Here is a 15,831-nt window from a genome sequence, read left to right as displayed (position 1 = left end):
GCAAACCTTCCAAATATTCTATCCTTCTACGTAATTTTACTCTCAAAATTAATAATTTAGTAAATTGACACAGAAACAAAATATGAGATAATTTTGTCAAAATAACTCAATTAGACATAGATTTATTATTTTCGTTATATGAATTTTCCTCAATTTTAGCAACAAGCAACATGTTTTTATTTTTCACTCAATTTCACTCTATTTTTATTTACTCTTATATAAAAAATACAGGATAAATATATTGATAAATATAAAAATAAAATTGCTTGATAAATTATAAATATTTGTCATTGATAATGTTCCAGAGGACTAAAGCCCAATACAACTAGAGCTCAAAGGCATAAAGCTCTAATACATGCTACCAAGCATGTGATAGTTACTCAAGGGAAAGACTAGGGACGGATCCATAAATCAATCATACGCGGGGTCGAATTTCTTTTTTTAATAAATAAATAATATGGTTAAATATACTTTTTTTCTTTATAAAATAACGAGTTTTTATGTTTAGTCATATTAAATTTTAGCCGAAAATATCCTCTAAAATATTGTAGTTTGGTATGAATAGTCCCTATTTGAAAATATTTTTTAAAAAATTGATATTTTTAGTCCTCAAATAGTTTTTATAAAATACAAATATAGACTTAAAGTAAATTTTTGAGCGACAAAATTTAAAAACTTGTAATTTTATAAGGACTAAAATTATATTTAAGTAAAAATTATTCAACAAAATCACAATAATTTATGTACGAGCACCTCAAATAAGAGTGAATAAATTAAAAGATGTCATTAGCAACCCGTATACATGGAAGCTTATACATGTGAAACATGTATGCATTTGGGGGGGGGGGGGGGGGGTGGGGTTAGATCCCTTGCTTGCCCCCCCTTGGTCCGTCCTTGGGAAAGACAACAACGTTCTCTATGCCATACAAATCCCCAAAACAGAGCACCTAGAACCATAAAAAGGTGGACGCCTAACAGGTTTTGACGAATCTCCAACTCAACCAATTGGCACGATCGTCCTCCCAACAACATTTCATGACGGAACCACCGAATCATCAAGAAGGACCGTACTCATCAAATATTTAGTGATTCCATGCACATCTATCTACAACTATATCATTTGGAAGACCGACACTAGCCTCACTGAGGGGCAGTACGGTCCATGGTCCATCTCAAACTAAATAACCATAACTCAAGAAGACGCTGCTTCAGAGCTACCATGAAATCCTTTATACGAAACACATGAAGACGAAACTCAAAAGTCGCTAACTCTGTGTTGGGGTTGATTGCAATGTAAGTCTCACATTGCAAATGAAGGAAAAAAAGGTCAAGGAAATTATATGTGAGAAGTCCCACATTGCTTAGAAAAGTGAAGAATAGAGGAGCTCAATGCTATATAAAGAGATCTCAAGTTCCTTGTTTCAACACACCAACCAGTAACACTTGTAAACACTTTAAGTTTATATTTGTGTCTCTTTTTCTTTTTTCTTATGCTCTTGTTTTAGAGTATTTGAGATGTAGTTCAAATATTTACTTTGGAGAGTGTGGGTGTACTAGGGCATGGGGTGATTGAGAGCGAAGTCTATGTGTTGTAACAATTTTCACATAGTGTTTATTCTCTGGTTGTAGGTTTAGACAACGACCGTGGTTTTTTCTCCTGTTTTGGAGTGTCCACGTTATATTCTTGTGTTGTTATTGCATTCTTTTATTTTCTCTATGTCGGTTCATCCCAACAACTGGTATCAGAGCTCTTAGTTTGATTCAGGAGGACGGAGTTCCGTTGTGAAATTTAGAGAAAATTGATGTTTGGCTTGTGGAAAATCAAGTCAAGGATGTATTAATGCAATCAGGGTTACATAAGGTCAGCCTGGAGAGGTAGTGGTAATAATACTTGACATCAGCCTAGAGAGGCGGTGGTAATAATACTCGACATCAGTCTGGAGAGGCGGTGATAAGAATACTCGAGTTACGTATGAAACAACAACTTATTATGAGGATGCAGATGTGCTAGTGGAAGTTCGGAATCGGTGGAGTGTTGAGTCATGGACTTTGGAAGCTCATATCACATGTGTTTGAAGAAGAAATATTTTTGAATCCCTAGAGCTAGTTGAAGGTGGAGTTGTTCATCTTGGAGACGGGAAAGCTTGTAAGGTTCAAGGTATGGGTGAGTTTCTCTTAACATGATGCGATGTATTTTCTTGAACTTTGATGCATAGATAATAGGTAGATACTTGTTAGATAGTTCTACTTTTATTGGTTATGCATCGGTTACTAGTGGTGATTCTCATATTTTGGTTAAGTTGTGGATCTTCGGGTGGGTACTTGTTAGTGACATGAGTTTAGTTGGACTAGTGAAACAAGATTTACTAGGTGATGTAACTAAACTTGAATTGTTGGAGCCTAACAAATGGCTTGAAAGTGGTTTCAGAGCAGCTTGAAGTTGTTCAAGTGGCACATGGGCATCGGTTGACTTGGATGCAAGGTGTGTGATGATAGCGTGCGGGCATTGGTTGACATTGATGCAAGGTACGCAGTTATCTCGATGGCTGATGAACTTCCGGGAAAGCCAACATGGAAGTTGCACCATAAATTTTCAGCAAGGTTTCGAGATGAAATTCTTGGGATGGCTTGGTTCCAAGTGAAGGAAATTCTTGGGATGATTTATTTCCAAGTGAAGAAAATTTTTGGGATAGTTTAGTTCCAAGTGCAGTGTACTTTTTATGGCGGAGTATGATAATTTAATTTGTTAGTATAGACAATGAGAATTATGATTGTCGGTGAAAACAATGATTTTTGATATAGACAATGGAAGCGGAAGATAATGATTGTCGGTGTAGACAATGAAGATTGAATCAAGGTGATGATTGTTGAGGTTTATTACAATGTAAGTCCTACATTGCTAATGAAGGAAAAAAATGTCAAGAAAATTATATTTAAGAAGTCCCACATAGCTTATAGAAGTGAAGAGTGGAGGAACTCAATGCTATATAAAGAGACCTCAAGTTCTTTGTTTCAACACACCAAGTAGTAACACTTGTAAACACTTTAAGTTTATATTTGTGTCTCTTTTTCTTTTCTCTTATGCTCTTGTTTTAGAGTATTTGAGATGTAGTTCAAATATTTACTTTGGAGAGTGTGGGTGTACTGGGGCATGGGGTGGTTGAGAGTGAAGTCTATGTGTTGTAACAATTTTCACATAGTGTTTATTCTCTGGTTGTAGGTTTAGAGAACGATCGTGGTTTTTTCTTCGGTTTTGCAGTTTCCACGTTATATTCTTGTGTTGTGATTGCATTCTTTTATTTTCTCTATGCCGGTTTTTCCCAACACTCTGGAACCCATTCTAAATGGATTGGTTTTCTTTATTAGCATTTTTCTTTTGAATATTTATTAAATAAAAATTTGAAGAAAGAAAATAAAAACTAGGCACATTGCAAACTATAGGGAATCTGATTGTTATAGCATAGGTACTTTTCTCTTTTGACCGTTAGATTAAATATAATGACCAGGATTTATTGTTTGGAAAGATTGAGATAAATGAAAACTAGGAGGATCCAAATCCGATTATAAAGAAGAACAAGCATAAATATAGAAGAAATCTATATATATAAATCTTAGAGAGTTCTCCTACTACTCTTCTAAACCCTAATTCATTTAAACCAATGAAATTTTTTCATTTAGCCACGTCAGCCACTTAAAATGCCACATCACTTCTCCTTACATTATTGTCATCTCTATCTATCCTTTCTTTTCTTTTCTTTTTTATGTTATAAACCTACAACCATATTCTTATAAATAAGTTTTATTATAAAAATTGAAAAGTTTACTCATAATTCTTATTCATGAGACCTTTCATTGCATAACAATATATTTTAATTACACATCACTTTCTCTAATGCAAAGTAACTTTTCAGTTCACATATTTATTTGCATTTGCACTAATTAAAGACCAAGTGATGTGATCCTTCGATATATATTTAGTTTCATTCTTACACCTAGCCTTTTCATTTTGTATTGCCAACTTTCATGTTGAGGTAGGACAACTTCTTTTGAAGGAAGGTTAACATAACTTTGTATAGTTTTTATTATTATTCTCAAGAAAATGTAACTATTTGTAGTACAATTGTTCTTAATATCTTGAAGAGAATTTTACTCATGACTATTTTTCATGTAAATGAGGGGGCTTCTATTTTGTACTTTTGTTGCATCATTATTGTTCGGGAAGTCTATAAAAAATAGTTTCTCATGTAAGTATATGTGTATCTTTAACACTAATATTTTGTAACTTTAATTATTTTTTAATTTCTTTAATCCTATTGTGATATATGACTTTTTTTTTATTTGACTTGAGAGAAGATAATAGAAGACTTCTATTTTCACTTTTGTTGTATCCTTGCTTATGAAAAATGATTGATCGTGTAAGTATTGCCGTCTTTTTGGTTCGGGTAGCTAGGACAATGTTCCTCTAAAGGCTAATATAAAAATAAAAATTCATGTGAATTCTTAACGTATTGTCTTTTATATATATATATATATATATATATATATATATATATATATATATATATATATATATATATATATATATATATATATATATATATATATATAGGGGAGGTATCAAATTACACCGGTGTAACATTTGAGTAATGTTACACCGCTCAATAACGCTTTAACGAATACAAATTTTACAAAATTCACCGTTGGATTGAAAGCTTATATCGTATAGATCATATATGTTGAATTGTATAAAAATCTAAAATCGTTTGATATGTTTTTGAGATAGATCAAGATTATGAAAAATGGTAGCTCATGTAAGTATATTTTGTCATCTTTTTAAGTGATTTTGAAGATTATTTTATACAAACTTTTGAATAGATTATTTTGAGAGATTCATATTAAAGATAATGTGAAGTATTTTCATTTTTATTGTGAGCCGCAATTTTATATCTATATTACTTTAGTAGTTTTCTTTTATTTGGAAATTGATTTTTAACACTTTAGTTTATCGTTTCTTTATGAAGGAATTTTAATGATTTGGTGGATAAACCGGTGCACATGCCATGTAACGAAAAGTAAAATTATTTATAAAATTGTTACTATTGTATTTTGTATTTTGTTACTATTGTATTTTTCACGTTATAATATAAAACAACGCATCATATCCGTGCATCGCACGGATAAGGGTCTAGTATATCCATTATTGTGTACCAGAAACAATGATATATAACAACGATAATATTCCTCAAATCACATAAAAGCAAGATCCAAAAGAAAAAACGAGAGATAAGAGTTTTATATACTACTACTAGTCAAATCTCATCATCTACTAAAAATCCACACAAATAAAAGTAAATTCATCCTCCTAGAGTATAATACTCTGATCCGAATAGTAGAGCCAAAAGCAAAAGCAGCAACGGTAACAACCAAACTTGCAACGAGCGACGGCGAAACTATTAAATATGCTTAGATCTCATCCCAAAAGCTAGCTCAAAGGGTGGGGTTGCCCTCACATATTTATACACTTCACTTCCCGGAAACTTAAGCAATGTGGAACTTCAAACAATCTCAAACAACACAACAACACATTCAACACCCACCCTCACGCCTAGCGTGGTCGTGATCCTAGGTCAAATGCCCACATTTGCAGTCCTTAACCCGACTCTAATACCATGTTAAATATGTTTGGATCTCATCCGCAAAAGCTAGCTCAAACGGTGAGGTTGCCCTCACATATTTATACACTTCACATCCTGTGAACCTAAGTAATGTGGGACTTCAAACAATCTCAAACAACATAACAACACATTCAACAAAACAACGATTGCTGGAGAGGCGGGACTGAGAGCCGAAGCCTCATCAACGGAGGCGATGGAGGTGACAGAGAGGATCACCGCCATTATAGCAAGAAGTATCACTTTGGTGTAAGCCTTTGTTGTTGATAGTGTTGATGGTTTTGTGAAAGTTTGAGAGAAGCATCCTCCCGATTTTCTTGGTTTTTCTAGAAAAATTACCTTTTCAAACCCTAAACACCCCTTCATTTACTCCTTCAATTTCTCGACATTGGTTTTTCTCGATACACACCGGCCAAGGATCGAATCCAGGACTAAATGATTATGGGGCTCAAGTATCTATTACTTATATCACTCTATGTCGGTTGAAAAATGTTATTTTGATGATGGAGTTTGAAAATTTGTTTTCGGGTGATAGTGGTTATTTTTTAAGATGGAAATTGAGATCGTGTGGGTAGGGTGTCGAGAGATAAGTTGTGATGAAATAATTTTCTCTCATCTTCTTCGGTTCAATTTCATTATTTTTTTTTCTTTCTCAATTTATAGTTTAAGAAGGATAAGAAGATTGACTAAAAAAATGATAAGAACATGAAGTAGTGTTGAAGAGATGAAAAATAACTAATTTATTTTATATTTAATACATTGTCAAATTTTATTTTTCATTTAAAAAAACATTATTTTGAGTCACGGAAATAAAAATGTTAAGTCAGTTTTAAAAGCAGACGTGGAAGTGGTGCAGTCAACAGACACAAATCATGTTAGCGTTTTTTTGTGATGTGCCAAAAATAAAACGAGGGACAAAAACGATAATAATTTAACATTAGAGGGGAAAACAAATGAATTTTTTCACATACTAAGACTTAATAATTTGCCCAGAAAAGAAAAGTACACTTTGCCTCGAAAAAATATGTCAAGTCATCATTTCTTGCACACGTGGTAGATGACACATCACCAAATGCATTTGTCATCATTTTTGCGTGACATGTCTGAATGAAGGACTAAAATGAAAGGAATCTGATTTTATAGGAGAAAAATGAAAGTTTTTTTTAAGGATTAAAACCTAAATTCACCCATATTACAAGAACGGAAAACGCTCTAAAAAGTCCAATGTATTTAATACTAATATGGGACCAAATACTTGTGACTTTTAATTCTTCTTTGTTTTATTTATTTTATTTCACAAAATCACACAAAAATATTGAAAATACTAAAATAAGTGTTTCCTTAACGTGATACCATTAACAATTTTATAAATATCTCTTATATTTATATTTTGACATTATAAATAATTTTTTTTTAAAAATTTTTTTAGCACATTGTGGAGATTTTTCCCTATAACTTATAACTCACTTGGGTTGGTGCATTGGTATTGGCTTGGGACCTGGGAGTGTGCTCCTCTTGAGGTCTGAGATTCGATTCTCTCTGGTGCCAATTTGTGTGGGCTAATTTAGCTTATTCAAAAAAATATTTAACATTTATTTAAAAATAAATAATATTTAATCTTTTTTTAAATATATTTCTAATCGTTTAATAAAAATGTCGAATAAAACAACATGATCCGACACAAATGGTGGATTGGAACCCTTAACCATTTGATCTTGGGGTTCGATCCTCAACCAAGGATATTGAAGATGTCAATTCTTTAAATGAATCTCACTTATTTCGAGGAAATTAATCGTCAGAGTTGTACATAGAGATACCTTTGGTTAAACAAAAAAAAATTAACAAATAAAAAAAAAATCAAATCAATCAAAATTTTAATTTTCTAGTTTGTTTGTTTGTTTGCACATTATTTGGAAATACATTCTTAATAAAACATGTATTGTTGACTGTTTTACCATTCAAACGACCATATCTCAAACGTTAAAATTATGACTTTAAATGCTGATAGCATATTTAATGGTATTTTTTCAATAGTCCGTTTATATTATTCATTAATTACATACAACTTTTAGTCCCAAAAAAAATTTACACACAACTGTCACTTTTTATATTACTCAATTAATTAATTAAATTATTTAGAGAGTGTGTTAATTATTTTTGCCGTACACGAAAATCATTTGAAACATTATCCTTTTGAAATATTTTTCTATATTAGAATTTGACAATATTTTAATAACTAATAAGAAAATATTTTAGATATTTTTAGTATGAATATAAAAGATTTTGTATGCTTCCAAATAAGAAAGTTTTTTATATTATTTATTACCATAAGTAAATATTTTGGTACAATCGTACCCAATTTTTTTTTTTTTTACTCAAATCAAAGTTAACTCATATCATTATTCAAAGCATTCAAGATACAATCATTGTGGGGAGCATAAGAGATAGAAGCTCAAGCTAAACAATTAGCGTTATCATTAGCTTATTGCTACCCAATTTTTTCTTTTGGCATTAATAATTTTGTTTTTAGAAGAATAAGACCTAGTAATCCAGATTTCTGCTACTAGATAAGTAAAGTTTGACATAGAATTATTGACGCTATAAAAGTAGAACTTGGTTTTTCTCAAACAATTTATTTTAAATAAATCCATTAACCAGTTGAACCTAATGTATTAGTTATTGTGACAAAAAAATTGATATCACACGATGATAAAATTTTAGGTAAAATAAATTTTATATATATTTTCAATGTGATTTTATTGACCAAATTATTATTATTTTTTTTTTGACAAAAAATTAATGAGAAAAGAAATATGCACCGACATTGTAAAATAATTTTACATTATCAACCAATCATAACAATGTTTTCTGTCATGTCGTAACTCCACTTAACTCCGCATTCTTGATATGATCTGGAAGATTGAATTATTTTGATTAATTGTCCTTATAAAATTAAATTACACTGACGTCGCGTGTTCATTAAACTCAAAATTAATTGTCTGCTCTCATTTCACAACTTTAGATTTTAAAATCAAAGTGGTATTTATCTTTTTCTTTTTTCCGGATAACTAGTGGGATATATCTTTGGAGCATTAGAACTTAACAATCAAGACATGACGATTATCACTTATATGAATGTAATGTAATTGTAATGAACTCAAGCACAAATTCAAATAGAATAATAAATAACTGATACATAAATACAATAAAAAATATTTCATTTATATTGATTTAAGAAATACTAATAAATAACTGATACATAGATACAATAAAAAATATTTCAATTATATTGATTTAAGAACTCAATAATATACTGTCTTGGTGTGTACTTTCCCAGAAAGTTTAAAGTGCTTCTTAAAACCCTTCATATTTTGTACCCAAAAAAAACCCTTCATACTTGTTACTAAGGTGTTAAAAGATAGAACTAAAATTGTTTTTTTAACTACAATTGATTAGAGCTTGAGTTTTTTTTTTCTTATTTGGGACAAAATTAGAGCTTGAGTTTTATTATCATTAAATAAGATAAACAATTGCATGAGAAAAATAAATATAAATAAGATAAATACGGTTGAGAAAAAGAAGTAGAATTAAAATAACATTTCCGTTTATTATTAGGCGTCATATGGTAGTTTTTTTTGTATATATATGAAATAACAAGTCATGGAAACACACAAAGTAGAGAGGCAAAAGTTTATATGCCGATAATAATGTTTGACCTAATAATTTTAACATTTCTGTTAGTTAAGTTATGATTTGTAGACGACATCATATGGTTGTTAAAAGCATATTTTTAGTTAAATTTTTTAGCAATTACATTTATCTTATTTATTTAATTCGAGATGACAATCTACATAACTAATTTTTAAGAAAGTCAAATGCGACACATATTAATACCTTTTTCACGAAGGGTTCATAGATCGCGATAAAGTCTTTTAATAAAGTCGTTCGCTGACTTTGACATATATTTCATTGTTGCATAAGTTATTTTATTTACGTATCGCAGTTCGAATATCTCTTATACTTTTTTTGAAATACATTTCGTTTGTTATCGAAAAATGTTCCATTACGTCGTCATAACTTTTAAAATAAATTTTTAATTAAATTAATGTCTTAGTTAAATTTCATGATCAAATTAAAAAATGCCCTATAATTTTTAGTTACTAAATAAGATATTTACACTATAGTCCTCAAACATGTCCAAAGCCAAAAACTCAATAGAGAACAGCTAGAAAAAATTTGTTACCACAACATTACTTTATACTATGTGTCATCCATTACTAAAATTGAGAACCAAAACAGAAAAATGGCACATTTTGGTGTATCCTATACCTTAACTCCTCCAATAGGACACCAACGTTTGACTTTTAACACATTGCATCGTGTGTGTATGTGACCTTAGTATGCAAAAATTAAAACAATGAGAGAGCATATATGAGAGAATTAAGGCACAAACATAAATGATGAAAGAGAAACATTTCCTCCTTCGTTCCAAAATAAATGACCTGGTAGACTATTTTTAATGCCCAACTTTGATCATTAATATACTCCATCCGGTACTTTTTATAAGAAACACTTTGGAATTTTGATTTGGTCATTTTTATAAAAAATACTTTGACACAATTTCATTTGTACCCTTATTAAATACAATCAAATAATTCATTCTAATGCTAGTGCATTAATTAGAGAGGCCTATTTTTCATGCTAGTCAAAGGTTAGTTTTGGAATATAACATAAAATGTTAGAATCATTAATGAGAAAATTTACATTTTTTGGTCTGTGTGATTTTGTCAAAATATTTCTTATAAAAAAGGACTAGAGGGAGTATTAAATTATCTATTATTAAAAATTATATATTTTGAAAATAGTCATTGAGACAAATCAACCAAGATCTCATATACTAATATTTGCATATACATATTAGTAGAAAAATAGAGTCAAATGAGATCATAAGAGTAGTATACAAAGTCAAAAATATGTCATTTATTTTTGAACAGAAAGAGTAATAAAAAAAAAAAAGCTTAGCTAAGGTTTTTTATGTCATTTCAACCATTAGTGCACCGGCGACCAAAAATCCGGCGAAGTCATTTAAGTGAAAAGGGGGGACACACCCTTTTGATTGATGACTGTATCAGTACCACTCTATACTCTACCATTTCTAGAGAGAGAGAGAGAAATTAGGGAGCCTTGAAAAAAAAATGGGTTGATTTTGTAATATTTTAAAATATTTTATAATAAATAATAATATTTGTAGTATAGTGTTGTATAATAAGTATAGAATAGCACCTTAAAGTCTCTTCCTTTTCTTCCTCAATGCTTTAAATTCATTTCCATCGGTTACATTTTCTTTTCAAAACCCTTTGACACACTCACTCATCATATATATAAATTAATACACACACTCCATAGTTTATAGCATTCATTCATAGCACATTCACAAAAGAGTGCAAGAGAGAAAAAAAAAATTGTGAGTATTTTTTTGTTCTTATCTTTTTTTTTTTAATTTTTTTTTTTTATTGAATCATATCATAACATATTGATATGAGTATGAATATGAATATATGGATATGATCTTATTCTTCCATAAGATTTGTCATAACTCACTCACACGCCAAAAATCATGCCACTATCTTTTGATACGTTTTTTACAAATATGTAAATCAATAAATTATTTTGTTAATTAATATTGTTATTCATCATCATCATCATCATCATCAATATCATCATCATATCATACATATATCACTGCTAAATGAGTGAGTATATTTATTTTTCAACATAGCCACCACCACCATAGCTATATAGCTTAATAGCCCATATAGCTTTTATTCCAACCAAATCACATTTACTCATTTCATCATCAAAAAGTTTTCATCTTTTTCAAAAACCCATCTTCAAAATCTCTTTCTTTTTCCATTTTCATATTTCATTTGTTCTCAATGGTTTTTTTGTTGTAATTAAAAAAAAAACAGAACTTTGTTGATCAAAAGAGAACAATGGAGTATCACAGTGGAGGAAGTGGGTCCCCTGGTGATCATCACCATCATCATCATCACCATGATGGTTCATCTGATTCTCAGAGAAGAAAGAAACGTTACCACCGTCACACTGCTAATCAGATTCAAAGGCTTGAAGCGTAATAGTCTTTTTTCTTCTTGTTTTTTGTGTTTTTTTTCTCTCTCTTTATCAACAGTCAAAATTTTCTTTTTCTTTTTTTTTTTGCACCCTTTTCAAATTTTGATATAGCCCTTTAATTTTAATTTTTTTTCTCAGTATGTTCAAGGAATGTCCACATCCTGATGAGAAGCAAAGATTGCAGTTAAGCAGAGAATTAGCTTTGGCTCCTAGACAGATCAAATTTTGGTTTCAGAACAGAAGGACTCAGATGAAGGTATTATTTATTTTTTTTCTTTTGTTTTTTTAAAAAATAAAATTAAGTTTTACTTTATTTTGGTTTAGTATGTGTAGTGTAGGGTGTAATTGTGTATTTTTAAGCAGTTTTTTTTTGTTGTGTTTTTTAGATTTATAAAGCTTAGAAAAATTTGGTCTCGAGACTCATCGGGGTCAGGATTTTGAGTATTTTATAAATGAGATTATTATCGTATTTTATTTTTATTTTACAATATTTTTATGGTTTGTGTTTTGGTTTGAACAAAACAGGCACAGCATGAGAGAGCTGATAATTGTCAACTAAGGGCAGAGAATGATAAGATAAGATGTGAGAATATTGCTATAAGGGAAGCCCTTAAAAATGTGATCTGCCCCTCCTGTGGTGGACCTCCAATCAATGATGATTGTTATTTTGATGAACAAAAATTGAGGATTGAAAATGCTCAACTCAAAGAAGAGGTAACAAAAATTTATCAATTAAATTTCAACAACTAATTAAAAAAAATTATTTATTTGTGCTCTCTCATTTACAAGTACAGTATAGTTTTAAGTGTTAAACATATTTTTAATCTCTATATAATTATAATTTTTTTGGTTTAGTCTAAAAAAAATTGTTCAATTTTATTCCTTGCAAAGATCAACAAAATTTTTAGAGACTAAACTTGAAATATTGTGAATTTTATAGCGATTAAAAACGTATTTAACCTGGTTTTAAATTGCGGTTGCAATTACGCGGCAACCTTTATTTATGGCAAAATGTCGTTGTAGACCTCAAAGTCTTTTACTTTTTTGGCTGCAATTGCGGCTACGGACCACACTTTAAAACCACGCTTACTTGTGCTATATTTTAAATTTTTTAGTATAGTACTATCTTGTGGTGAATTGAAATAGTGATTTTTGAACATTGTAGCTTGATAGAGTATCAAGCATTGCTGCAAAATACATAGGAAGACCAATTTCACAGCTTCCACCAGTAACACCAATTCACATTTCATCATTGGATTTATCAATGGGAAGTTTTGGTGGGCATGGAATGGGAGGAGGACCGTCACTTGATCTTGATCTTTTACCGGGAAGTTCATCAACAATGCAAAATGTTCCGTACCAACCGGCTTGTCTTTCTGAAATGGAAAAGTCGGTAATGTCTGACATTGCGACAAATGCTATGGATGAATTGGTTAGGCTTTTGCAAACTGATGAGCCTTTGTGGATGAAATCAAATACTGATGGAAGAGATATTCTTAATCTTGATACCTATGATAGAATGTTTCCAAAGGCTAATAATCGGTTGAAGAATCCGAATATTCGTACTGAAGCTTCTAGGGATTCCGGTGTTGTTATCATGAATGGCTTAACTTTGGTTGAGATGTTTATGGATCCTGTAAGAACTTTTTATGCTTTTTCTCTTTTTTGTTACATTTGATATTTATTAATAATAATAGTACATTCAATTTAATGAACTTAATCATGAAAATCTAATGATCGATTTTGTAGAACAAGTGGATGGAGCTCTTTCCTACTATTGTGGCAATGGCAAAGAAAATTGAAGTTATAGCTTCTGGAATGATGGGTGGACACAGTGGTTCTTTGCAACTGGTATGTTAATTAATCAGAAAACATGTCGGACACCGTATTTGTATACAGTCTTTATTTATATTTTATGTTTCATTCTTTTCTGATTAAACTAATTGTGCACTTAATTTTCTTTTCACTTTCACATTGAGTTATTTTTTATGCAATTTAATTTAGATGTATGAAGAGTTGCAAGTGCTGTCACCACTCGTTCCTATTCGAGAATTTTACTTTCTGCGTTACTGTCAACAAATTGAGCAAGGTTTATGGGCAATTGTTGATGTTTCGTACGATTTTCCTCAAGACAACCAATTTGCTCCTCAATTTCGCTGTCATCGTCTTCCTTCTGGCTGCTTCATTCAAGACATGCCTAATGGCTATTCCAAGGTAATTAAACTTTAATTCAACACATTAAAATCTAATTATGTTAGAAACATTTTGAGTCACTTTTGTTTATTTTATAGGTTACTTGGATTGAACATTTGGAAATTGAAGACAAAAATCCAGTTCATAGGCTTTATAGAAATGTTATCTATAGTAGTGCTGCCTTTGGAGCTGAAAGATTTTTGACTACTCTTCAGAGAATGTGTGAAAGGCTTGCTTGTCTTATGGTTTCTGCTAACTCTACTCCCGGTCTCGGTGGAGGTATATACATATAATTCATATTAATATATACATATACATAGTTTTACCGCAAATATGGCTGCATCTTCCGCATTTGTCTGCATTTTACCATAAATAAAGGTTTGCAGCGTAACTGCAACCACAGTGCAGTTGCACTGCAACCACACCACATTTGTCTGCACTTTACTGCAAGATGCAGACAAATGTGGTTTGTAGTGTAACTACAGCTGCAATTTAGTGCATGAGTTGCGACCATAATTAATTTTATTGACTTGATCTAAAACTTGTATTTTTTTTTTTTGTGGAATTTTTTAGTGATGCCATCACCTGAGGGAAAAAGGAGTATGATGAAGCTAGCACAAAGGATGGTAACTAATTTCTGTGCAAGCATAAGTGCATCAGCTAGTCATAGATGGACCACACTTTCAGCTTTGAATGAGATTGGAGTCAGAGTAACTGTAAGAAAGAGTACAGATCCAGGTCAATCTGGTGTTGTGCTAAGTGCAGCTACTACCATTTGGCTACCTTTACCTCCACAAACTGTTTTCAATTTCTTCAAAGATGAAAGGAAAAGACCACAGGTTTGTGTTATGCTTAATTAATATTTATTTTATGCTATGATCTAAGAATTAAATAGTTTTTTTTTATGTTTTTGATTAGTGGGATGTTCTTTCTAATGGTAATGCTGTTCAAGAAGTTGCTCATATAGCAAATGGTGCACATCCTGGTAACTGCATTTCTGTGCTTAGGGTAAGACATGCTTCCTCCATTTATCTTTTTTTTTTTTTGTCTATATCAATTTTGTTTTTGATGGTTGAGGGCGATCCTCCACACCGCCGCGCAACTAAAATATTTCCGCCTTCTGACTTAGAGGTCACGAGTTCAAACCCTGGAACTCCACTTGGTGGGACCCTCATGTATGCGATCGTTTGTTACGGATTATAAAAAAGTGATTTTGATATTCAATATGTTAGAGATTATTTTTTAGAAAATTTTAAGAAAATTTTTTAACAAACGGATGAAAATTTTTAAAAGTGATTAATTTTTGGAAGAAAAAACTGTTACAAACAGACCCTAAGTCCCCGGGTTTTCATCTAATTTCTCATTATTGTTGTGACTTTTCAAATTTATAGGCTTTCAACACAAGTCAGAACAACATGTTGATCCTACAAGAAAGCTGTGTGGATTCATCAGGTTCACTAGTAGTCTATTGTCCGGTTGATTTAACATCTATCAACACAGCAATGAGCGGCGAAGATCCTTCACACATTCCGTTACTCCCCTCCGGTTTCACAATTACATCGGACGGAAACCAATACGATGGCAACAGCAACAATATTCAAAGTGGTGGTGGTGGTAATGGCGACGGAGCATCAACAAGTTCAAACACAAACATAGGAAATAAGTCATCAGGTGGATCATTAATAACAGTTGCATTTCAAATTATGGTAAGCAGTTTACCATCTGCAAAACTTAACATGGAGTCTGTTGCAACTGTTAATGGACTTATTGGTGAGACTGTCCAACACATAAAAGCTGCTTTGAATTGTCCTAGTTCTTGATGATATATATATAT

At 31.2% G+C, this 15,831-nt stretch overlaps 1 protein-coding gene across 1 annotated transcript; it reads left to right on the top strand.

Moving 5' to 3' along the window:
- The first annotated feature begins 11,056 nt into the window (after nt 1-11,056).
- Nucleotides 11,057-15,831, top strand: LOC123910162 (homeobox-leucine zipper protein HDG11). Its single transcript, XM_045961221.1, has 11 exons — nt 11,057-11,136; nt 11,642-11,805; nt 11,943-12,060; nt 12,330-12,518; nt 12,970-13,440; nt 13,554-13,655; nt 13,809-14,018; nt 14,096-14,276; nt 14,571-14,836; nt 14,916-15,005; nt 15,389-15,831. The coding sequence occupies exons 2-11, from the start codon at nt 11,666-11,668 to the stop codon at nt 15,815-15,817; spliced, it is 2,196 nt and encodes a 731-aa protein (XP_045817177.1). The 5' UTR covers nt 11,057-11,136; nt 11,642-11,665; the 3' UTR covers nt 15,818-15,831.

This window comes from Trifolium pratense, linkage group LG2 (assembly GCF_020283565.1).
Source record: "Trifolium pratense cultivar HEN17-A07 linkage group LG2, ARS_RC_1.1, whole genome shotgun sequence".
NCBI lineage: Eukaryota > Viridiplantae > Streptophyta > Magnoliopsida > Fabales > Fabaceae > Trifolium > Trifolium pratense.
This window is presented reverse-complemented; position numbering and strand designations above follow the sequence as displayed.